The sequence below is a fragment of the Pteropus alecto genome, unplaced genomic scaffold, assembly GCF_000325575.1.
Source record: "Pteropus alecto unplaced genomic scaffold, ASM32557v1 scaffold7, whole genome shotgun sequence".
In the NCBI taxonomy this organism is placed as follows: Eukaryota; Metazoa; Chordata; class Mammalia; order Chiroptera; family Pteropodidae; genus Pteropus; species Pteropus alecto.
Genome location: NW_006494614.1, coordinates 47,269,908 through 47,294,757, shown reverse-complemented (window position 1 = coordinate 47,294,757; position 24,850 = coordinate 47,269,908). Strand labels below are relative to the sequence as shown.

The 24,850-nt window shown below is 36.4% G+C and overlaps 1 protein-coding gene across 2 annotated transcripts in view; it reads right to left on the bottom strand.

Moving 5' to 3' along the window:
• Positions 1-24,850, bottom strand: part of UVRAG (UV radiation resistance associated) — a 253,876-nt gene that overhangs the window by 16,187 nt on the left and 212,839 nt on the right. For both annotated transcript variants that reach the window (XM_006926633.3, XM_025042682.1), the window contains one exon: positions 8,264-8,355. In XM_006926633.3, coding sequence (XP_006926695.1) covers positions 8,264-8,355 — 92 coding nt within the window. The remainder of the gene's footprint in view (positions 1-8,263; positions 8,356-24,850) is intronic.

Genomic DNA, 24,850 nt, shown 5'->3' with positions numbered 1-24,850 from the left:
TTTCCCTGTTTCTTAACAAATGGAGTTTGAAACATAACCATTTTATTTCTTTTGGTCTTAAATTTCTTAAATTCTTCACACAGTTTCTGACTCTTAGTTTCCTACCTCTCTGAGGTAAATGGGGTAGGATACGCAATCAGGAATGTTTTCACCAGAACTGCTGCCTTGATTTTGCAGTGTATTTTCTAGTACTCTGGATCTGACTTCGATTTCCCTGTCGAAGGCAACAGATGTTGAATGATCTCTTACTAATAAGGGGTAGGTAGCAAGGTATGTAACAAGAAGATGGGACTAGGAGTCAGATAATGTGGTTTCTGGTCCCAGTTCCTTCACTTATTATTATGTGATCTTGACAAGTCACCCCACATTTCTAAGTCTCGGTTTTCTGATATGTAAATAGTGATCATTGTCTTTGCCCTGCCTCCCTCACAGAGTTGTTGCAAAGCTAAAATAAAAACATGGAAAATTTTGCAAATAAGAGACTTTTATTATTATCATTTTTAACTACAGGTGAGAGTTACCTAAGAAGGTAGGTACCCAAAAAAGGCAAACAGATTCATAGGGTACTTATCTCTCAGGCTGCAGAAGCGTTTTAAAAAGATGTGGGGAAAGTGAGAGGGAGATGGTGAATATTTTGTACTATTAAATGGCATGAGCCATTATTTAAAAATGTAACCAAGAACCATAGTCTGTATCCACGTGTAAGGAGATGACTAGATTTTAAAGAAAAAAACGAAATATCTATATAACAAAGAATGGATTTAATTCTTAGAACAGATAACTATGATTCATTTGTCCATTACATAATCATAATAGCTACTGTGTATTGAGTACTACTATGTGCCAGCAGTATGCTATGTATTTACATATTTAATATTTATGATTAAACTCTATTAGGTTGGCACTATTATCTCATTTTATACATGAATTTAAACTGACAGCTTAAACTTGCCTAAGGTCACAGAGACAGTAAGTGGTAGAGTTGGCATTCAAACCCATAGTCTTAAGATACTCCTTACGACTGGGCAACTGTTTCCTTTACACACACTGTCCTACAGCCCAATCTTCACATGTCCAAATCCTTCTTGTGCTCCAGGTCCACTCAAATGCTATCTCCATAGTAAAGGCTTATCCAATTCTCACCCACACCACTCGCACCAGGACATTATTTAGAACATTCCTCCGAATGAAGAACTATAAGAAAGGTAGGCGAGTTATTTAGAACATTCCTCTGAATGTTCATTTCTTATAGTTCTTCATAACTCGTCTACCTTTCTTATAGTTCTTCATACTTCCTGTCTTCTATTACATAGTTTGTTCCTATTCTGTTGTCTCAATTAGACTATAAGCTCCTTGAATGCGAGTTCAAGGAGCATATTCCTCCTTCTCTAATGCCAGGGATGGGACCCCAGGATGAGTAAGACATAGTACCCAGCCTCAAGCTGCTCAAAAGCCGAGTGGGTAAGACCTGGTGAGAGAAGTGAACCTAAGCTACTAAGGAAATACATGTTTATCTCTGTATTTGTCACTGTGCCTGTTGAATGAGTGAATATATGAGGTAGGACATGAGCTGGATCTTGAAGTGAGAGAACATTTGGATGTGGCAGAGGCAAGGGCAGGCTATTCAAGGTTTTGGGAGCTTGTCTGAGAAAAGAAGTGAGGTCGGAAATGAGTGTGGTACATCTGTTGAGACAGGGTGAGAGAGCAGTGGAGAGACATAATTGAGGCGTTGTCCCAAGACCTGGATGCCAGGGCCCCATCACATGGCCTGTTCACAGCAACCACAGCACAGAATCTCTTTAACTTAGTTCTACACTTATCATCTTACTGGCAGCCATCAAGCAGCAGCTTGTGTGTACATTCTTCTTTGACCATAGCATCAGCTGTGCATGTGCATGTCAATTTGAATACTGGACCACTTGTACTTAGTAGTCGAAGAAAGAAAAATGGGATGTTTAAGAGGCATGCCAGTGGCTTTTAACCAAAATATCCAAGAATACAATCTCTCGGCTAAAATTCTGCTTTTACAAATTGTGTTCCTTGGCGGTTACAACGGGGTTAGCAATCCTAGTATGAGAAAACGGGGACTTCTTTTGGAGAGCTGGCATGAAGCACTGAGGACTGTGCCCCACCTAACTGTGTTCATGAGGAAGAGGGATTAGTTGTAGGATTAATCAGGTAGATGCTTTTGAATTCTGTAACATGAAAGAAAAAAATCACTTCATTAAAGGAATTTTAATCACATTGTCTTTTCTTTAAAAACCAAAACAAACTGTCACATAACTTTGAAGCTTACCATAAGGAGGAATTCAGTGACTGCACTGATCCTCAGCCAATTTGAAATCCTCAATACCAAAAGAATATGCAGCAATCTGCTTCCACAGGGACCAGTCTGTGAATGGTAACAACCACACCAAAAATCGCAGTGTTTTCTTTTACAAAAGATGTAAGAGGCTCCCTTAGGAGCATGAGTTGTTTTACCCTCTGCCCTAAGGAGCACAGGCCTGGGAGGTAACTCCTCAGCCCATGGCTGCTCTCGGAAATTCTCAGATTTCCTCAAAGGCTAAAAGGGCTTGTTCTAACTTTGTTTAGATTTGTAACTTCCAGCCTGGCTTCCTGCAGTGGTCTTTACTTGGAATCACGATGTAGCGTTCACTTTTGTGGTACTTTGCATCTACCTCAGTAGCCCACTTTAAATTAGAGCACCATAAAGTGGTACCATATTATCCATTCAGTGTCAATATGCCTGGTTGGCACAGTTGGCACAGGCGGGTACTACATAAGTGTGTGAATTTGTGGCTTAACGGGTTCATTACATCAGAGACTTAGATTCTAGTTTTATTGCTAGAGGTTCATGGGTCAATCATTCTTGGAAAGTCATTTAATTTCTTGGTAACTTAGATAGGGGAGTTGCTAGAGATTATAGTGTTCTAAGAAGGGAAGGGCAGTCAGGTTGCAATCAGGAAGGATTTCTACGTAAGCATATTGGGTAAACTGTCTAAGAGAGTGCAAAAAAAAAAAAAAAAAAAAAAAAAAAAAAAAAAAAAAAAAAAAAAAAAAAAAAAGGGATCCAATCTCTAAAGTTCCACTAATTTGCTGTGATTTTGTTTCTCATTTTAAATACTTCCCCCCCCCCCCCCAATTTTGTATTTACAGTTTGGTATTCTTTTTTTTTTTTTTGAAAAGGGTTCCTAAATTCTATAAGCTCTAAGTACGACAAAATCTAGATTCTTTCTGTTCCTAAAGTAAGTTTGCACTCTAACCAAGGTGGTCTATTCTTTGTCAATACAGCTATTGTGCCTTTTCTAAAATTGTTTCCTCTGTATGAGGGGCTGGAGTGAGGATCATGGTAGGAGAGAAGGAAGAGGGGAAGCACATTCTAGACTGAACAATGAATGTGATGACCCTGAGTCAGGAAAGAACTTGTTCACGTAACTAAGAGGAGGCCAGCATTGTGTTCGTACATGAGAGTAGGGGGAGAGCAGTGTCAGATGCAGGAGAAGAAGCAGGGGCCAGGGAGGAGACCATGAAAAAGAGCTTGGATTTTATTCTACCACTGAAGATCAGGAGTGACTAAGATGGAGCTAACATTTTAAAAGGTCGCTCTGGCTACTGTGGAGAATGAACAAAAGTGAGAAAAAAGTGATACCAGGGAGATAAATTAGACTAATGCAGTGTCTGGGTAAGAGAAGGTGGTGGCTTAGACTGGGGTGCAGGTAGTGGAGATGGTAGGAAATGTTCAGATTTGATCTATATTTTGTGGGTAAAGATGACAGAGTTTGCTGATGAATTAGATTGGATCTAGTAAGAGTGAAGAAAAGAAGGGAATCAAGGATGATCTCCCGATTTGAGCAACTGGGTAGACAGGTCCATTTGCGGAGAGGAAGAGACTGATAGAAGGACAGTTAGCTATGCTGAGGCTGAGATGCCTGTGATATTCCAAGGGGAGGTGTCAAATAGGTTTTTGACTAAATAGAGTCTGCAGGAGAGGTTTACGCTGAAAATATAACTTTGAGAACCATAAACATATAGATGTTTTTCAAAACTAAGGGAATGGATGAGCTCATATGAGAAGAGAGCAGAGAGAGAAAAGAGAAAAGAACCTGAGATGGGACCACAGAGAACTCCATATTTAATGATCAAGTAAAGGAGGTATATGAAAAACAGACGGAGAAAGAGCAGCTGAAAGGAGAAAATCCATAGGAGGAAAGTAGTGTGGAAGCCAAGAAAGAATGTTTCAAGAAGGTGGGGATGGCCAGCAAGGCCAAATGCCACTTAGATGTAGAACAGAATAAGGACAGAAAAGTGACCTTTGAGTTTGGCAACATAAGAGTCCAACAGGTACCTACCTAGAAAAAAGGAATTTCAGTACAGTGATAGAAATGGAAATCGCACTGGAGTGAGTTAATGAGGAACTGAAAAAACAACGTAAATAGACCTATAAATATTGTAACAATAAAATCAGTAGTTAAAAATCTATACTTTACCCCTCAACAAAGAAAAAATACTAGGTTTGTGCTAACTTTTATTAGACCTTCAACATATTGATAATTCCTATCATAAATAAACTATTCCAGAGAATAGAAAAGGAGGGAAAGGTCCTCAGTTTATTTTATGAGGCTGTTATAACCTTGTAACCAAAATCACAAAAGGATTATATGAGAAAGAAAAATTACAGGTTAGTCTCATCTCTGTTCACAGATGTAGATACTCTTAAAACATTAGCAAATCAAATCTAATAATTCAGGAGAAAATAATACATCATGACTAAGTAGAGTTTATCCCAGGAAGAAAAGATGATTTAACATTAGAAAATGTATTGATATTTATTAGCACATTAATACAGTAAAGGAGAGCAAATATAGTATTATCTTAATAGCTGCAGAAAAAGCATTTGATAAAATTCAAATCCACACATTCATGATTAAAAACAACTCTTAGTAACCTGGGAATAGAAAGAAACTTCCTTTTGCTAAATAGAATATCTATTTAAACTTGCAACAGATATAATATTTAATGGTGAAAAGTCAGAAGCATTCTCTTTAAAGTCAGGAATAAGACAAAGATATAATAAAACATAAGACAAGAAAAAATAATAAAAGTTGTAAAAACAGAAAGGAAGAAACAACATCATTATTCACACACACACACACACACACACACACACACACACAAAGAGTGTATACACAGAAAATCCAAGAGAATCTAAGGCAAACTATTACACTTAATGTTAGCAATGTTGCTGGATACACTCTCAAAATACAAAAATCAGTGGTGTTCATGTATAATAGCCACAAAAAAGTTAGATGTTGTAATAAAAAATTTATAACAGCAACCAAATGGTAAGCTACCTAGGACTAAGTATTTAATAAAAAGATTTGTAAGACTTTTAAGAAGAAAATTTAAAAACTTTACTCGGTTATGTTAAAAAAACAAAGAAAACATATAAAGAAATACCATGTTCATTGTTAAGACTCAATGTCATAAAGCTGTCAAATCAGTCAAATATAATTCATAAGTCAAGAAAAGCCAAAGGATTTTGTAAAAGAACCATAAGTAGGAACTTCATCCTGCCAGATACCAAGAAAGTCTGGGTACATTTCTTTTCCCTTGCTGTGAAGGAACCTGATTTAGGAGTCGCACTCTTGGCCTCTCTCCATCCTCTCTCTCACTTGCTCTTAGAAGAAGAGCATCTTTTCTGATTGGTGAATTTAGAGAGAAAAATAAAACCTGAGTATTTTTAGGCTTGGCCCCATCTGGGTTCCTGCAGGAGTCACGTGACTGCTCTTTGCAGTGTAGTTAAGGGCTTGCCTCTGTGGGTAAAACCTAGGGTTCCCCAGTTCGCACTGTGATTGTGAAGGTAAATTTAATTTTGAGAAAGAAGGTCTTTGCAATCCTTTCTTGTTATAGATCTAAAGCCACATTATCCAAGTGGCTTTATTAATAATAAAACTGACATTTTGATTTCTATTAGTCTATCCCTTGTATCTTCTCTCTCAAATTGTTCCAAATGTCAAGGAGAAGAGGGAAGCTATCTATTGGGCATCCTCAAACCTCAACAAGACTTAAAGAAATTACATCTTGTAACAATTAAAAATGTGGGACTAGCCTATGAATAGACAAAACAATGAAGCGGAACAGGGAGCCTGGAAACAGATTCATCTATTTATGTGAACCTGGTAAGTGAAAGAGGTGGCATTATCAAACAGCAGACAAAGGACAGACTCTTCAATAAATGACACTGGGATTTAGGGATTAATCAAGTAGTGTTGTAGGTTGCCTCTTTTTAAAACTATTTTTAGGTTATTTACCACTTCGGTTATAAAACTTTTCATGAATTATCTACTTGTTTCCATCTAGATCGCAAATCCCTTGAAGGTAGGGCTTGAATCTCATACCTCTTGTTACCCTTCAGATTTTATGCAGAGATGATGCTAAATAAATGTCTGCTTGCTTCCTCTTTGTCCACCTCTTCCTTCTTCATCTTCTTTATTTTTTTAATTAAAACTCAATTTGTATGCCTCATTCCTCAGGGCATAGAGGTCCATATCACCACTAAGCTTTTATAATCATTTTGATAGTCTGACTAGACTTCTTTAAACATTTGTGTATTTGTTTAACAAGAGTCCTATCTAAAATCAAACATCTGGAACTTGCATTTTGAAGACCATATGAGACAAGAATAAAAAAAAGGTCAAAGTAAAGGTCAATCATATATGTTGTTTTCTTATTATCTTCAAGACCAACCTCATGGCACAGAAGAAAATGAAATCAATTTTGTACCTTCATCCCCAAAAATAGTTTCTCTGTCTAACATCGCATTTCAATCTCACCACAAACTAGTGAGATGAGCAGGGCAGGGTTTATGGATGAGGAAATTATGTTTCAGAAAGGCTGGACTTTAAGTTCACACAGCAGGTTAGACAAAGGCCTGGGATCAAAAACCAGTGTTCTTTAGAAGAAACTATGCTGCTCCCAGTTGTCTAACTTTCTGGAAGAGTTTGAGGAGAACAGGTATTAAATCTTCTTTGAATGTTTGGTAGAATTCACTGGTGAAGCCATCTGGTCCTGGACTTTTACTTTTTGGTAGTTTTTTTGATGATTGTTTCAATTTCCATACTGCAGATAGGTCTATTTAGATTTTCCAGTTCTTCTTGATTCAGTCTAGGAAGGCTGTATTTTTCTAAGTACTGGTCCATTTCTTCTAGGTTATTAAATTTGGTATCATATACTTTTTCATAGTATTCTTGTATGATCCTTTGTATTTCTGTGGTGTCTGTCATAACTTCCCCTCTTTCATCCCTGATTTTGTTTATTTGTGTCCTTTTTTTTTTTCTTTAGTGAGTCTAGCCAGGGGTTTGTCAATTTTATTAACCTTTTCAGAAAACCAGCTCTTTGTTGCATTTATTCTTTCTATTGTTTTTTGTTTGTTTGTTTTCAATTTCATTGATTTCTGCTCTAATTTTGATTATTTCTTTCCTCCTGCTGACTTTAGGCTTCATTTGTTCTTCCTTTTCTAGTTTTTTAAGATGAAGCGTAACTTTCTGAAGGCTTGATTTCCATTCACATGATTTTGTAAGTTACTGCCCATCATTCAAGGATTCAAACTTCAAGAATTACTACATGGCTAGAGTCAACAGCTTTCTATTTACTTAAGTTAAGTGAATCAATCTAATGTTTTCTTTGCATCACACTTTCCCTCTCCTCTTCTCTTTTTAAAAGGGTCATGTCTATCCTGACAAAGTACTTTTAAACAGCAGCTTGCCCTCGTGGTACAATAGGCATTGACATTAAATACAAGAAACATTCTGGTAGTATATGCCTCCTGTTCTCAAGACTAGGTCATGACAACTTGACCTATGCCTTGTCTGCTTTCTTCCTTTAACTTTCAAAGCCACTGATCCTCATGCTCATTCAATAGTTATATCCTTCGCTTGTTCTTTAAAAAAGTCTTAGGGATTCCATTTTTCCCTTTTATAAATCACACTGGCTGCCCTTCGGTTTCTGCCTTAGCAATGTACTCAAGGATTGCTTGCCCAGCCAATATCCCCTCAAACCCTATCCCCTCTCGAGAGTGCTCCTTAGCCAGACTAGCCAGACTGGTGTTTAGACCTACGAAAGTACGATGGCTGCTTTTCCTTTTCTTCCGATATCTTAAAAGAAAATCTAGAGGGGAGCTGTGAAGCAATGTGAAAGTCAGGAAAGTTTCTCAGGATTATTATTCACATTACAGTTTCTGAGTAGCAGAAATAAAGGTACTCACCACCTGACCAGTAGTCCATGCTCCATAAAGTTTTTCAGGTTGGGAAGGGTTTGCCTCAAGTCTGGAGTCCCAAGTCCATGTTGATATCTTAGCTGTAAAGGTAGAAAAGTAGAATTAAAATAAATTCTGGCAAGTGCTCGGCAGTGCTTCAAAAACATGATCCACTAAACGTTTTTTTTTTTGTTTGTTTTGTTTTGTTTTATTTTTGAACTCTAATAGAGGAAATGTGAATGTATGATCCCAATGTCATCAAACCACACTTTTTGGGATGGTATTCAAAGGCAGCCTCTTCATGTTCTGCTTTCTTGCCTCCTAAGTTGGAGAAGACTAAGAAAGACTGTGGAATTTGGATATTTAAAAGACACCTGTAGGATCTGCTAACATCAATTCCAGGGACATATACCATAAAACCAATACTTGATTTTAGATACTGAAGGCTAGTATTCCATACTCCAAGCACATTCAGCCCTTCTTTCACTGACCCTTCCCTTTGTATAATCAAGGGTAAGGGTCATGTTGTATTTACTGATTCCTAACAGTGTCTCACATAGTGCTAGTGCTCAGTCAATGTTTATTAAACAAATAAATAGCAAGCCACTTTTGACAGGGGGTGTGCTCTATATTTTTCTTGTATCTCTAACTTCCTTCTTTGTCCAGAACCAGAGAACAGAGCTGTAGAGGGAGTATAAGGAAATTATGGCCTGGGGACTAGATCTGCTCTTAGTTTTACTGATTTCTGCTAGAGGCTGATTTTCTAAAATTCAGTATCCTTCTAAGTTCCTTGGGTAACTTGCTAAATGGTTTTCACCTGTTTGTTCCTTGCCTCTTTTCAGTCTGTCTCTGGATAGTATTTGCTTCTTTAACTGACCATAATAGAGATCTGAGGTAGGTACATGTGCATAGTCACACACATGCTCACACTCATAATATCAAATACATAGCATGTGTATAACATAGCCCTGTAGAAATGTGTTTTTTAAATGATATAATATACATGAATAAGGTACTCTGTAAACTGTATACTGGTGTACAAATATGAAGGGTCACCGGATTTGCTGTTTTACTTTTCTAGCACCTAAATTTAAAAGCGACTAAGTCAAACTTTTAAATATTTTCCTCTCTTAAAAAATAAAACCGCTACCAACACAAAAAAATTAAAGTTTTCTTTTGTTTCTATCTAGTACTCAGTTGACTTTTCACTTAAGTATGAGTGAGTGACACTTAACAGAGAAGTTCACTCTCACTACAATGAGCTTTTTAAGAAAAATCCCCAAACCTAATCAGATCTCTCGAATACTCACATAAAGTAAGGAGGCATCTTGAATATTATTTAAGCCGATCCTTTCCTTTTGCAGATGGGGAAACTGAAGCCCAGAGAGGGGAAGTAAATTCTCCAAGACCATATGTTTCAATGGCAAAGATATTATTAGCCAGAGCCTCCTTTTCACAACCATACTATTCCACCATCTACCCCAAAGTGAGAGGAAAATTGGTAAAAACACTTGAGAAGACAAAGGGAAAATATTCTCTATTTTTCCCCCTCAAAGCTAGCTTGGTGACCTAAATCACCTCCTGAGATTTGCTGACCTTGAATTATAAGATCTACTCTATATTGAATGACATCATTTCTTATGTTAATATAAAAGCATTTTTCCCATACACTGATAAAAGCAAAATGGCTGATATCCCAATACGACATTCCTGAATTCATTGTTTCAATAAAAAAGTGAAATTGTTTACACATGGCATGGAAATTTCACCTGTGATTCATACTGAAAAATATTAAATAGAAAAAAAAAACCTTACTGAAATAACACTAAGCTATGTGTCCCTGAGCCAGTACATAGTCAGTTGGCTGTCGGAGGCTCCACAATGGAAGGTGGGTGTTGAATTCTTTTCAGAGACCACAATGAAAATTTGTCTGCAAGTTTGATTTCAACCAAAAAAGGAAAATGTGGGCATTTCAAGCCTCTACCCAGGTCTTAACTCTTCATTTGCTGCTCAGTACTATTACTATTATTTTTTTTTTTATCATAGAATCTTAGGATATTATAGCTTAAAGAAATCCTGGAGATCATCTTTTCCAACCTCTTTCCTTTCACAAATGAAAAAACTAAGACTCGATAAAGCAAGTGTCCTGCCCAGGTCACAGAACTAATAAGGGACAAAGCCAAGGCTGGAACCTCGCAATAACAACTCTGTATTCTTTCTACCATGTCACTTTTTAATAAAATAAAGTACATGTACTGTTTAATAAGTCTAAACTACTGTTAAGTCTTACAATGAAAAAGCAACAGCTCTTTGCTCTTCAGTTACAACCACTTGTAGCTGTTTCTTTTTTACCTTCATATTTCTAAAATGCTTATATTAATGTGTTATTCTCTGCCTCCTACTTTTAGACATCATCTACCATGTTCCAACTATTAAAAATGAGAAGTTAACTCTCTTATATTACTCTTCTCTTACACAAACATTTTATCCCTTCACTCATACACTACCTACTTTCTATTAAGGGATATGAGGATTTAACTCTCTGTCCTCCCAAATATACTTCTCCTCCTCATCCTCTTAAGATATTCATGTTTTTTGTTAAATCAATATTTAGTGTTTACCTTATTATATCTACTAAAATACTGTTTACCACTGAGCCATATAACACACTATTTCTTAAAACTGAGTCTAGATACATGCAAATAGAATTTGAAATCCCTAGAATTCTCCTCTTATTCTGATTCTACCTCTTCGGCTATTTGTTCATTTGTAAAAGAATCGCTCCTCTCTCTGAGAAGTTTGTTCTAATACTGCTTGTGGCTATCACTCTTGGCTGTCTACCCAAATATTTCCACTTCTTTGCTTATAAAGGTGAGTATATCCACATTCTTACAGTAACCGTATCATTCTGTCAGCTTGGACCTCTACCCATACTCCAAAGAGAGGATCTCAATATTCCTAAGCCAATCAAAGAGGTTTCTCTCTTCTCCTACCCATTGATTGTTTTAGGAATGACACTGATTCTCTCCTGGCTAATAATATGTAAAAGAAAGCCTGCTATGTGGCTTTTGGAAAAGGTGTCCCCAGAAATAAAAAGAACTGATGGCAGGAAGTATTTCTCTTCTTTGCCGTATGCCGTTGTGACTAAAAGAAAAGCCTAAACTGCTCTAGCCAATGTGGACTCCTAGAGGAATTCATTGTGTCCAATACAGTGGCATAGAAAGCTCTCCGGTCATCAGTTTTTGTTTGTTTTTCTTGAAGCGCTAATTGACATTTTTTTCCCACTTGTTGAATACCTATCTTGTTGATAGTACTACTTGTTGAGTACCTGTGTACCTATCACTAGGTCCTCCTCCAACTAGGACAAAACCTTAAAATCTTTCTCAATTTGATTAAATATACCAGATAACCTATCAAGTCCATTTCCCCCCTTGAAGATATATTTCCTGAAGTATCCCTCTCTCTGCTCCAATCTGAACTGGCTACTCTCTAGGCCTGCCTCATTGTTATCTTCCTAGAAATTTCCTTCACCATCATCCTGGACATTTTGTTTACTTCTTTTCTGTGTTGAAGTTGTTTTTTCCTAGATCTCATGACTTCTTTCTTGATTTACTGCCTCATCTTGGTGGACCACATAATAGCTCTCTCGGAAGAGAATAGGAGGTATCTTTTTTGACATCTTGAATATTTAAAAATACCTTTATTCCATCTTCACATCTGAATGATAGCTTGCCTGGGTATAGAAGTCAAGGCTGAGAATATTTTTCCTTTTGAATTTCTTAAAGTGTTGTTTCACTGTCATTTTGTTTTGCATATGGCAATTGAGAAATCTGATAATGTTCCAATTCCTGATCCTTTGTATGTGAGCTGTTTCTTTTCTGAAAGTTTTTAGGATTTTATTCTTGAACCCCACTTTTCTGAAATTTCACAGTGATAAGCCTTATTTGGATCCTTTTTCATTGATTGTGTTGGTCACTTAATGAACTTTTTCAATATGAAAACTTTATCCCTTAATTCTGATTATGTTATTGCATGATGATGATGATGATCATGATCATGATTTTGTCTCATCCTTCATTTTCTGTTACTTCTGGGTTTCTTTTTTTTTCATTTTAGACTTTAAAAATGTATATATTAGAGGCTTTCCTTTAATGTCTAGTCATCTTTAGTTGTCAGTTCATCTTTTCAAATAAGACTTTAAAAAGTTGATCAGATAGTCTTTGCGCTGGGGAATTTTTTAGAATGAGTAGATAGAAGCCTAGCTCCTTCTGTAGAGGACATGTCAGTCCCAATAGCTATCATTGCAGGAACTATTTTTTTCCAGAGGGAGTCCTCCAGTTTTCTGCTTAGAAGTATAATCTGGATCCCATTTGGGAAGTTAAGTAGAAAAAAGCAGTTGGGGAATTCAGTCTTAGTGTGTTGGATTTTTACTGAATCCCCTTATTTTCAGTAAGGTATCTTCCTTCTTGCCCCATTACACTGGGCAGTTGAGAGTTCAGAGCTTATTGGGTTCAATTTTTTTCAGAAAGTAAACCTCCAGTATCCCACTGGCGATGTGCAGAGGTAGCTGCTTGGCTATTCAGGGTGGGAAAAATGATGAAGAGTCTTATTTTTCTTTTTACAGACTTTCAACTAATCCTCCTATTTTTTAGACCTATTCCTTACCCCTACATTCTACGAGGTACTTGGTACTTCCAAATTCTAAGTACATCTAGAATTCTATGTCTTGCATTACATTGCTTCTTGAAGACTTTAGGTTTCACTTTATTCTGCCAACTCAGTTTAACACTCATTTATTTGCTTGTGATTTTCTAAAATTCTGTCAACTCTATCACCTGCTCTTGTTTCTTCTATTCTTTTCATGCTTGTGAGTTTACAAATTTTATTTTATCTTTATCAGTAACATTTCATTAGGGAGTGGACATAAATGAGTATATCCAATTTGTTTATTATTAAGTTCCCTATATATAACAGCTATTCAATATTGGCAAACAATCTTCCTTACAGCCTTTTACATAGTACCACTCTGGCAGAGAGCCATCTTTCTTGTCTCCAAGTCTCTCTCTAGGCATCCTACATCTGGTTATAGTCTACTCTTTCTCAAAGAACCAACACAAGTTCCATTTCTTGTAGGAAGCTCTCTCTGATATTCCAGGATAAGGGGAAATTTTACTCCTCTCTCCTAATCCTACACTACCTTTCTATTTACTGTCTTTGAAAAGCCTTAACTAAATGAATAGGTACTTCATAAATATTTAATAATTTTAATTAATGCACTATGGCGTGGGGGACTGAGAGGCATCATGGCATATTAGAATGAGCCTAGATACAAAAGATCTCAGTTTGAATATTAGTGCTGTCCTTACTAGTTGCTTGACTTTGGGTAAGTCACTTCACTCCTTTAGGGTTTCAGTTTCCTTGACTGTAAATGGAGATGTTATCTTCCATTTAAATAAGATAAAAGTATACAGAGTACCCAAAACAATATCTGGGACATAGTAAGTGCTTGATAAACTATCCTATTATCATTAAAATACATACATATTCTCTCTACATTGTCATTATTACAGCATCTATCACTAGGCTAGGCATAAAACTAGTGCTCAATAATGGCTTATCACTTAACTTAGAATGAGAACCAGAGAAGGAAAAAAAAGAGTTTAAATTGAAGGGAAAAAATCTTAAGTACACTGTTCGCATTTTTAAATTTTTTTTTTTTTTTTTTTACTAATTTACTAAGCTTCTGACTGAAAAAACTCCAGAGAGGCAGCAATAAACCTATATACATGTAATATCTTTAAAATAATTAAATAATGAGATGGAAAACTGATAACATGATGTCGGTGGTCAGGAGACCTGGGGGATAGACCTAGCTCTGCCGTATGGCCATGAGCAAGCCCCTTCCCTGCTTAGGCTACGAATACAATTTTAAAACTTTTTTTTTTGGTAGCCCTGAAATCCTTTGTTCAGATGAAATATTATGTATAAGTCGAAAATACAAAACAAATAGGGGTCTACTCTAATTGTAGGAAGTGGTGGTGGAGTCAGAGCCCATGCAGGCATTCCCATCTTGCAGTTTAAACTTCCCTGGACTATATCATCTCTAAGGGCCTTTCAAATTCCTATGACTCCATTTTAAATGCTCTAAAAATTACAGGTTTGAACCATGCATCTTGGGATTTTGATATAAAAATATGGTTAAGGTAGTGCACATTCACAATGTGAGCACGGAAGAAACATTATTAGCCCATTCAACCCCATTTCTGGTTTTGCCCACTTCTGATGTCAGAGTCAAACTTGGCTACAAGTCCAATCTTTACATATTCCCTTGAGGGGTAGCTTTGATGGAAGAGTCTACAGAAGATATCTCTCTGGACACCTCGGGGGAATTGTATAAAAATAGAAAAGGTAGGATGGGTTTTTTTATACTATACTATGTAAGGTAGGGCTGACCCACTATTAAAATGTAAATACTTCAGGAGAGGAATAAATCTAAAATTCATTAAGCAATTCTTTAACACGTTAACTCCCTACTAAGATGTTAGTAAAAATAGGAAGGAAAGAAAGAACAACGTCAAGGAGGAAAGACAAGGATAAAGAAAAGGGAGAAAGAATTATATTTACTAAGTTCCTACATAAGTTCCTAGGCATTCATTCAAAAAAATTTAGTGTCCACTAGGCTAGGCACTATGAATCAGTTCTGTCTTTGGAATGACAGACTTGGACTCATAGTCTGTTCTCACCATTTATTGTGTGTAAACTTGAGCAAGTTACATAACCAATCTGTGTATTGTCTATAAAACAGGACCAACAATATTTGTCTCATAAGATTGTTTTAAGAGTTCAATTAGAATTTTTATTAAGAATGGAAACTCATGAAGCCTGACTTTTAGAGGGTATTCATGAAAACTGTTGAAAGCCTAGAGCACTAAGCTCAAGAGTTGAGACTTTATCTTCCTGGTTGGCTGTAAGAATCAACTACAGGGTTTTCAGTTAGGAGAATGAATGAGATAAACATCTCCAGAAGCAACTGTGAAGGATAAGTTAAAAGACTGAAGTATTCCTTTCTTTACGAAATCTTACTGCACATTCCATCAAAACCTGCCCTCACCAACTCTTTTAATACCACACTTCCCTAAACGCAGCTTTGTGCTCTCACTTCTGATTGGGGAAGGCAAATGCCAAGAAACCCAGGCAAAAAAAATATTGCTTTGGGTCTAACTGCCTCAAATTAGACTCTGAAATAAACACCTTTTGTAACAACTTCCTACTGCACTACCACCCAAAGAGTCTAAGCAGTTTTTAAGTGGCATTTTGGTTTCAATTAGCTTGAATTTCAGCTTTACTCTGATTGGCTTAGAACTCCAGGGGAGCAATTAAATTTTTGTACAACTCTATAGTAGGGTACTAAGTGAAAATGACACAGATGATAAATTAGATGGGAAATGGGGAGAAGTAATGTTCAGTGGCTTCCCTGGAAAAATGAACAAATGCTATTGTTTACCAGCAAAAGAAAATTCCTATATTAATCAGAAAGATCTGGCTTTACAGATACTGGTACAAGCGTAAAAAAAAAAAAAAAAAAAAAAAAAAAAAAAAAAAAAAAAAAAAAAAAAAAAAAAAAAAAAAAAAAAAGAAAAAAGAAAAGAAAAAGAAAAAAAAAAAGAAAACAAGAATACAGCTAAACTGCAAAAAAAAAAAAAAAGAAAAAAGAAAACAAGAATACAGCTAAACAGCAAAAAAAAAAAACCAAAAAACTATAGCCATGTTAATTACATGAACTATCTTCTTTTTGTTTTCATATTTACGTATGAAAACGCAGTATTTTTCCAAAGCCCATGTTGGTTTTACCCCAAATCACTATACATTCACTGTGAGTTTCACCATATAAGATCAACTATGATGTTAGAGCTCCTGTAGTTAAAATCTGTGAGTTCAGCTAGATAAATGGTGCTCCATTGACTAGGTAAGACTGCCTGCAACTGTGGAGATCATATTTAAAAATAAAGTATGATTGTACTTTTGAAGAATAAATGCTGAGTTCTTATACTCAGTGAGCATCCTCCTTTTGAGCTAAGAGGCCTAATTTAATATCAAAGTGCTCAATTTTATTTTTATTTTATAAACACATAATTTTTCCAGGCCAAGAAAGACTCTGGGGGTTCAAGAATCATTTTGTCATTTAGATTTTGGCAGAAGAAATTCAGTTTAGACAACACACATACATGTACACACACACACACACAGACACACACACATACACCCTTCCAAACTATATTCATCTACACAAGGCCACTTATTGCGTGGCTTATTAGTTCCATATGGGGCTTGAGCTAAGCTGCATGATATGTTTGATACAAACCGTCTGTTACCGTGAGGGAATGTGGATTAATACAATGCTTCAATAAAGGTTACTAAAAGATCAACACTTTCGTGATGGGATTACAATGAATTTGACTACAAAGAAAACTAGTCTAGAGGAACTCAAAAAATAAGAAATTAAGAATGCACATATGCATAAAAGACTTAAATTTACAGTTTGGCTTATGTATTCAAAAATCTGTAGGAGTATTTATCAACATTTAAATTCATTTTTAAACACTAAGGTTCCGCTGACATAAAAAGAACTAGATTAAGAGCTCAAAAAAAGGGCACCACCACGTCCAAAACAAAATCTGCCTTCCTAGAAGAAAATACAACTCTTTCAAAGATGTGGAAAAGCTATTTAAAGAATATTTAATATGAACAATAATATTGTTTCTTACAGTGAGTCAATGCAATATATACCTCTAAGGAAAAGTATAAAAACCTGATTATGGGCCTTTGGTTGCAAGAACAACCTAAGTACTTTTCCATCTCCATATGTAAACCATGCCAGTTCTTTTCCAAAATAGATATGATATAATCTAAACACTGGACACAGCTGAGGTCTGCCATTTTAAAGTCTGAAAAGCTTAAAAGTCAAGTCTAAAAGCTCTTAAGTCTAAGAAATGGAGGTTTCTTCCATGCCTCCTCCCAATCATACCATCAACTAATTCTTAGAATCATGGGATTCATGTTAGAGCTGAATGGCACCTTTGAAAGGACCAGCCCATCTGCTTCATTTACATTGTAAGGTAAGTGAGAGGTTAAGTGGCCTAAGGTTGAGCCCAGGGATCAGAATCTAAGTTTGCTGAGTTCTAACCATAGGCTCTTTATGTCACACTTTGTATTCATGAGGCACAGGTTATATCTGAGTCAAACTTATCATTATAAAATCTGTTGTATTAAAAACACTTTCATTAAGATGGTCCTTCGCTTCAGAATCTTATGTTTGCCAGAAAACAACCTGAAGCACTAATAAACTTATGCAACTCTGGGGTCATCCTAATCCATAAAGTCTGGTCTCTATCACTGCCAATTTTTGTGAGTTGCTAGAGAGGGTCAGCAAAGCATATTGCAAATGGACAAGTAAAGCAGAACTGGAAATTTGTCATACCTTTGACAACAACTGCAATCAGCTTTCAATAATGATCGTCAAAGAAAGATTATGTTCTCTAGAGGCTAAAGGCTATGTGAGTGGACAAACGTTTCAGAGCAGATATTCATGCTGTCAGGTCCAGCAGGCTCAACTTTGGCTCCCAGCCCTCATGTTAATAGTCCTGTGCACCCTGATTTAACCTAAACTACCTTGTACTAATCTTTGACCCAGTGCGGATTCTGATTCCCTTGGTAGCTAAACTTTCCTCTCTAAACTGATCAAACTCAGTACTTCTGTTTCTAATTCACTGACTTTGATGCAATCTTGATGTAAAGAACTATATCAGATCATGAAGATCACAGTCCAATAGGTCAGAGACAGTTTTCTAGAAAGTTTTATAAATGAAGTCATAGAATATTTAGCCTTCTGTATCTTCCTTCTTTCATTTATATTTTTGAGACTCATCCATGTCGTTGCATGTATGAGTAGTTCACTCTTTTTCATTGTTGAGTAGTATTCTACTGTAAGGATATATTACAATTGCTTATCTATATGCCAGTTAATACATTTGAGTTGTTTCAAGTTTTGGCTCTTATGAATTAAGGTGCAATAAACATTTGGTTATATAGCACAAGTTTTTGTTTGGAGTTGTATTTTTATTCCTCTTGGACCAATTCCTAAGAGTGGAATTTCTGGATTGAATAGTAGACATGTTTAACTTTATTTTTTAAATGCTAAACTGTTTCCAAAGTGGATATGCAATTTTACATTCCCACCAGCACTGTGTATTTCAGTTGCTCTGTATCATCATCAGGACTTGATATTCTCAGTCTTAAAAATTTTAGTCATTCTAATAAGTATGTAGTATTATCTCATTACAGCTTTAGTTTGCATTTCCCTAATGACTAATAAAATTGCGTACCTTTTCATATGCTTTTTTTTTTGCCACCTGTATCTCTTCTCCAGGCCCCCCTACCGTTTCTGTGAGCTGCCTCTGATGAATACCCAATACATCTGATTAATCTTAATACCCTCTAATTATAAACTGTCTAATTAATACCATTTCTGCTTAATCTAGCTAAAGTAAATTCTGTTTATTGAACAACACAATTCTATTTGTAATGAGGAGCCACAAAGAGTTCTTATGTGTATAAAAGACAAAAATGAAAAGCTTATTATAAATGCAGGGATTCTTTCATAGAAATTCAAGTAAATCTAAGTATTAGAGTTTTAATGGAATGAAAATACACTTAAGTCTGTTCTGATATATTTGATTACACGAGGAATACAGAAGCTCATTCTGTCATTGTCCCAGGAATGTACAATGACCACAAATACTTGACATGATCGTTGGAAAAAATTATTTAATTAAATTTGACAAATAATTACTGGATAGTTTGTGTTTGTGGTGGTAATGGTGGTGGTGGTGATAATGGTGCAAATGTAGATATGTATATGGCATTGTTTATAATAGAGAAAATTTGGAAATAATTTGAATATATGCTAGATCTTTAGCTAGGTTCTATGGTTGTGTTAATGATAACAAAAATAATGTTACAGCTGCTACTATGTTTACTGAGTAGTTAAATTATGTGCCAGGCATTATGCTAAACACTTAATGTTATATTATTTCATTCAGTCCTCACTATAACTCTTTATGATTGAAAAAACTGAGACTTAGTGATAGAGCTAATAAATGGTAGAACTTGAATGTGCCAGGAATGGAACCTGACTGTTTGTCATTTCACTCAATCTTCATAATAATCCTATAAGGTAGGTTGTATAATTCTCACTCTGCACATGACGAAGTTTAAAAGTTTAAAGGAGTTGCTTGAAATTTCACAGGTAGCAAGTATAGGAGCTGAGATTTGAATTCAGCTCTGATACTTTACATCTCACTACATACATAGTCTAAATATTGCTTACAAGTTAGTTAAAAAAGATTGTTTTCCTTTTCTTTATTTAATTATAATACTTAGAAAGAAACCATGAACTCTTGAGAGAAACACATTTCCTTCTCTTGATATAAGACATTTACAATAGTTACATCTCTACTTAGCTGTATACATATTTAGTCTTTTTAAATCTTTGCTTGTAAATTAATCCCTACAGCCTCTTCATCATTCTTTATGTCTCTGAACTCCCTCCAGTTTCCCTTAAAGAATCTGGTAATGAGGTGCCCTAAATGGAACACAGTTTTCCAGAATGCTCTTTTCTCTCTTTAATGATTCTTTTCCTTAAAATATTAATTTTACTATAATATCAACTTCATGCCTTTGATGAAATTCCTCTGACCTCAGTTGAATTACATTAGGGTCCAAGCCCATGTCTCCACTGTTTAGTCTCTCTGGTTGATCATAAATAAATGTAGCTTCAAAAAAAGAAAAGAAAAGAAAAGGAAGGGAAGGGAAGGGGCAGGGAGGGGAGGGGAGGGAAGGGAAGGGACAAGAAAAACAAAAACAATTCCCCTCTCCCCACACAGCAATGAACTGTTGAGTGCACATCGTTCCTCTAACTGAACAGATACTCTTACAGTTTGGTCTGAAAAAATTTCACTTGTCTTTTGATCTCACAGTTTATTTATGTTTTTGAGATTCAAGGGTAATTTATTAGATATGTACTGAATACCTATGACAGGCAAGGTGTGCAAGGTGTGATGGAGTATGACAAAATGACCCAGCCATGGATGCCACCCTGAAAGAGGTTACCTCTTAAATGAATGATAACTAAATGAACCTAGAAGGAAAGGACCTTCTGTAAGGTTTCTTACAACCTTCTGTTAGAGTTTGAAGGGTGGGGAAGTAGACAGAAGTTTAAGATAGCCTGCATGACCTTCATCCCCTGGTGTCACTCCTCCGATTATTTTATGTTTATGGCCAAGTGAGATGATCTGGGTGGGCCTAATCTAATCACATGAGCCCTTAAAAGCAGATAGTTTTCTCTGACTGGCAAAAGAGAAAGTTCAGAGAGATTTGAATTGTGAGAAAGGCTTGATGGGATGTCATTGGTCTGAAGATGGAAGGGCCATGTGAGAAGGAATGTGGGAGACCTCTAAGAACAAAGAGTGGCCCCTGGCTGCAAGCCAGCAAGTAAATGGAAACCTCAGACCAAGAGCTGTAAGGAAGTGATTCTGCCAACAATTTAAATGAACTTGGAAGTAGATTATTCTCAAGAGCTTCCAGATAAGAGCCCAGCCTGACCAACACCTTGATTTTGGCCCTGTGAGACCCTGCGCAGAGAAACCAAATGAGCCCACCCAGACTTCTGACCCACAGAACTGTGGGAGAAATAAGTTGCTAAATTTAGAGTAATTTGTTACTGAAGCAATAGAAAACTAATACAGGTAGAAAAGATTACTTCTACCTTTTACCTGAAAATATCTGGAGTGAAATCATGGGGAAAATGTGGCCTGAGCAGTTCCCTGATGAACAGATAACATTTTGTTTACCTATTATATGTCAGGTATAATGCGGATAGCTGTACACAAGAGCACAGAGGATTTTAGTTAGAAAATAATATTTTGAACGTTAAACATATGCAGGGACATTCTTCTCCAATGGCTAATTTAAGTGTTCAGGGGGAAGGGGTTAGGGACACTGAAGAATCACCCCCAACTTTATCCATTTTGGGGAGTCTGTGTTTTTGTTCTCCAGAGATTATGGTTCTCTAAAATATTCTGGAAGATCTTGTCAGGCTAAGAATCAAATTTGGATGTTCAAGTTTATGGAAGACAGACTGAAAAACTAAAAACCACATAAATAACTAGTTCGGAACAGGACAAAATTTTTGGTTGTTAAAACAAAGCACACAGCATTAAGTGACCTTGTTTATCAAACTGGGAAAGCACAACACACTTGAGCTAGCTATATAAACCAACTATGGCAACAACACCAAGTCTGTTCCTCTTTGTTCCACCTTCAGTCCTGTACAGGTACAAAGAAAACAAACAGCTGTAATCAGGTATTCATTCAGTCAACAGATACTGAACACCTTTTACGTGCTAGGCCATGGGCTAAAGTTACAAAATATAGAAGAGGTAGTTTCTGCATTTAAAGTAATCATAATATAAGGGAAAAGATATTTAAAAATCAGAAAATAATTATATTAAAGAATAATGAGTATCACACTAGAGGAAATTATAGGAACACAGAGGAGGGATACCTAACCAAGTCTAGGAGTGACAACCTATCTGAGCCACAGGGAACAAGTTTGATTTTACTAGGTAAAAGTAGGGAAACAGTATTCCAAACAGAGGAAAGTGCATGGGTAAAAGCCCAGGAGCAAGAGAGGACATGGGAAACAGCAAGCAGTTTGGTATGGGAAAAACAGGGCATGAGTCTAGAGTCATGGAGGGTGACCAGAGGAGTCAGCAGCCTCAAAAAGAAAACTTTAAATTAAGCAAAGTTCCAAATTCTGAGCACCCCAAAGAAGTAATGAGCATATTAGGTGATAGTGATTAGGTGTGATGGAGAGCTGAATAGTTAAATGACCTCAAAGAAGGATGATGGTTTTACACAGGAAGGGAAAAATTATGGTCTGGAGAAATGGATAAACCTCTCCCTCCATCTTCATCACCTCCTTGCTTGGTAGAGAGTCAGAAAACAAGTCTCCAATGGAAAAAGTTACAGGTTTCAGTTAAGATAAAGAGATGAAGAGAGTTCTGCAGCTACTAGGGGCTTGCAAGGGCCTGGTAAGCCTGTGTCAAGGGGTCTGGAGGCTTCCGATTTGGGTGAGGATGCCCTTGAGATCCATGGAGCTGCACCAAAGGCCTCGTTTGGATGAAGACTGCTTCACTGTGTTCACCAGGAATGTGGAGAAGTCCCTGGTTAAGGCGCCATCAGGAGCCTGTACTAATGAAAGCCACTGGAAGTCTTTGAAGCAGCTGAAATGTTTAACTCAACGCAGGGACTGTCTCGGGATATTTGTAACAATTGTTAAGGTCCTAGTTTGTGGAACAGGATGTTCTAGGCCAGGGGTCCACAACCCCTGGGCCAAGGACCAGTACTGGTCTGTGGTCTGTTAGAAACTAGGCCCCACAGCAGGAGGTGAGCGGAAGGTGAGTGGCGGCGGGTGAGTGAGTAAAGCTTTATCTGTATTTGCAACTGCTCCCCGGCGCTAGTGTTACCACCTTGGCTCCACCTTAGAACATCAGGCACAGCCCAATGCAAGGTTTATACTTAGATGAGAGAGAGCAAGAGCCCTGGTTAAGCACAGAATCGTACAGAATAGAGTATAACCTTCAGAGGAACTTGGTTTTACTTTTACAGAACAGACTCATTTTCTACAGCACCCTTGACAATCATGTAGCTTTAGTATGTACATCTCTAATGACTAGATACTTAATTCATCCCCAGGCTTTCCATTCCGTTGTTGGGCAGTTCTATCTGTTAAAAAATATTTTTCATGTGAGTTAAAACTTTCCCAATTTCTATTTGTATTAATTTAATCTATCAGCAAAGTTTAATTACACTCTTTTCTCCTAAAATCCTTTCAAATAGATAATTATCTCCTTCCCTCGGATATATTCTTTACTTAAGATTTTTGACTTGCCTAGAATAACTATGTATTTAACATTCATTTTTTTTCAGGTTTATCAATAACTTCCATTACAATTTTGACCTCTATCAGGTGAAGGTGTTCAAAAGCCATATTAAGTAAAGCTTTACCAGAGAAGGTATCTTTGATTTCCCAGTGGATCTTTGTTTTGTCTGTGTCTCACTGAATGCTGTAATACGTGAGAACGTCAACTCTTTTTTTTTTTTTTGCTAAGGTGCTCTATGTCAAAACCTTCCTACACTCACTAACATTAAGCTGGATCCCTTTTACCCACTCTACAATCCAAATGCCTAGAAGTACTTGTCATTCCTTAAATAAGCCCTACACTTTGATTCTTTGAAACAGCTATACCTTTGTCATGCTTTTCCTTTAGTCTGGAAGGTCTATCCTAGTCCTTTCCATTGCTGGCTTTCTCTATTTAAATCTTACCCTTTCTTCTTGCTTAGTCAAATGTTATACACTGAAAAGCTTTCTGAGTGAACCAGTAAGAAGAATAATGGATATCACTTAATGATCAGCTTCTAGGTGCCAAGCTCTTTGCTAGGTTCTTTAATAATGTATCATATTTAAACTTTATAAACTCTCAAAGTATTATTATCTTTGTTTCACAGATGAAGATAGAGGTTCAGAGGGTTAAGCGGTTCCTAAAGGTTACATAACCAATAAAACAAATAAAACCCTGGTCTATCTGATTTAAAGCCCATGAACATCAAATAATGCTGCTCCTATAATACTGTCCACCTTCTTTATAGCATGTATATGATGGATAAACATTATAGAGCGATAGAATCAACCTTCCGACCTCCCTCCTCTCTTCCTCCACAGTCTAAATGTATGAACTGTCTCAGAAAGTAATACATTCTTCATCAATTAGTTTTAAGAAGAAGCATAATAAATATCTCTTAGGAATACTGTAGAAAAGTGCTGGAAATTACAGAAGGTGTCTCTGATCTTTAAATTCTGTGACTCTGGACTTGAGCAGGAAAAGACATACATTCAGAAAAGCCTGATTGTGGCTTTGAGACAGTTACTAGTTGTATTTGGATCTCATTCTTCTATTGTTGGAAATGCAAAAATCATAGTGAATTTGGTTAAAATTAAGAGAATATTTTAAAGTTCATTGTTTTCTTATACCTTTTAAAAACCTTCCTCCTCCATTTAAAAACTTCTTTTGGAGACTTGAGGCTTACGATGGCAGATGGAATGTGTATGTTTACTTTTGCAGCCTCCTGTAATTCCAACATGTCTGTAATGGGATTTTCTATCATATGTTTCCATTGTTTCTAATAGGAAGACAGTAATGTTTTAAATTGTTGTTCCGTGCATGTATTGTGCTTATACATAAATAAAACAAAGACAGAATAGGAGAAGCTATAACAGCAACAAAATTTTGGAAACTGAAAAGTGAATGGACAAGTGGTCACTAATTTCGTGAACTTAAAAAAGTTGAGTTCTAAGCCAGAAGAGAGGAGTTGAGAAGTAATCTGAGCTACACTTCAATAATTCCAATAAGGCTCAGGAACTGGTGGCCCCCAAGTACTTCTTTAAGTGGCAGTAAAACTGGGGTTATGAAGAAGATG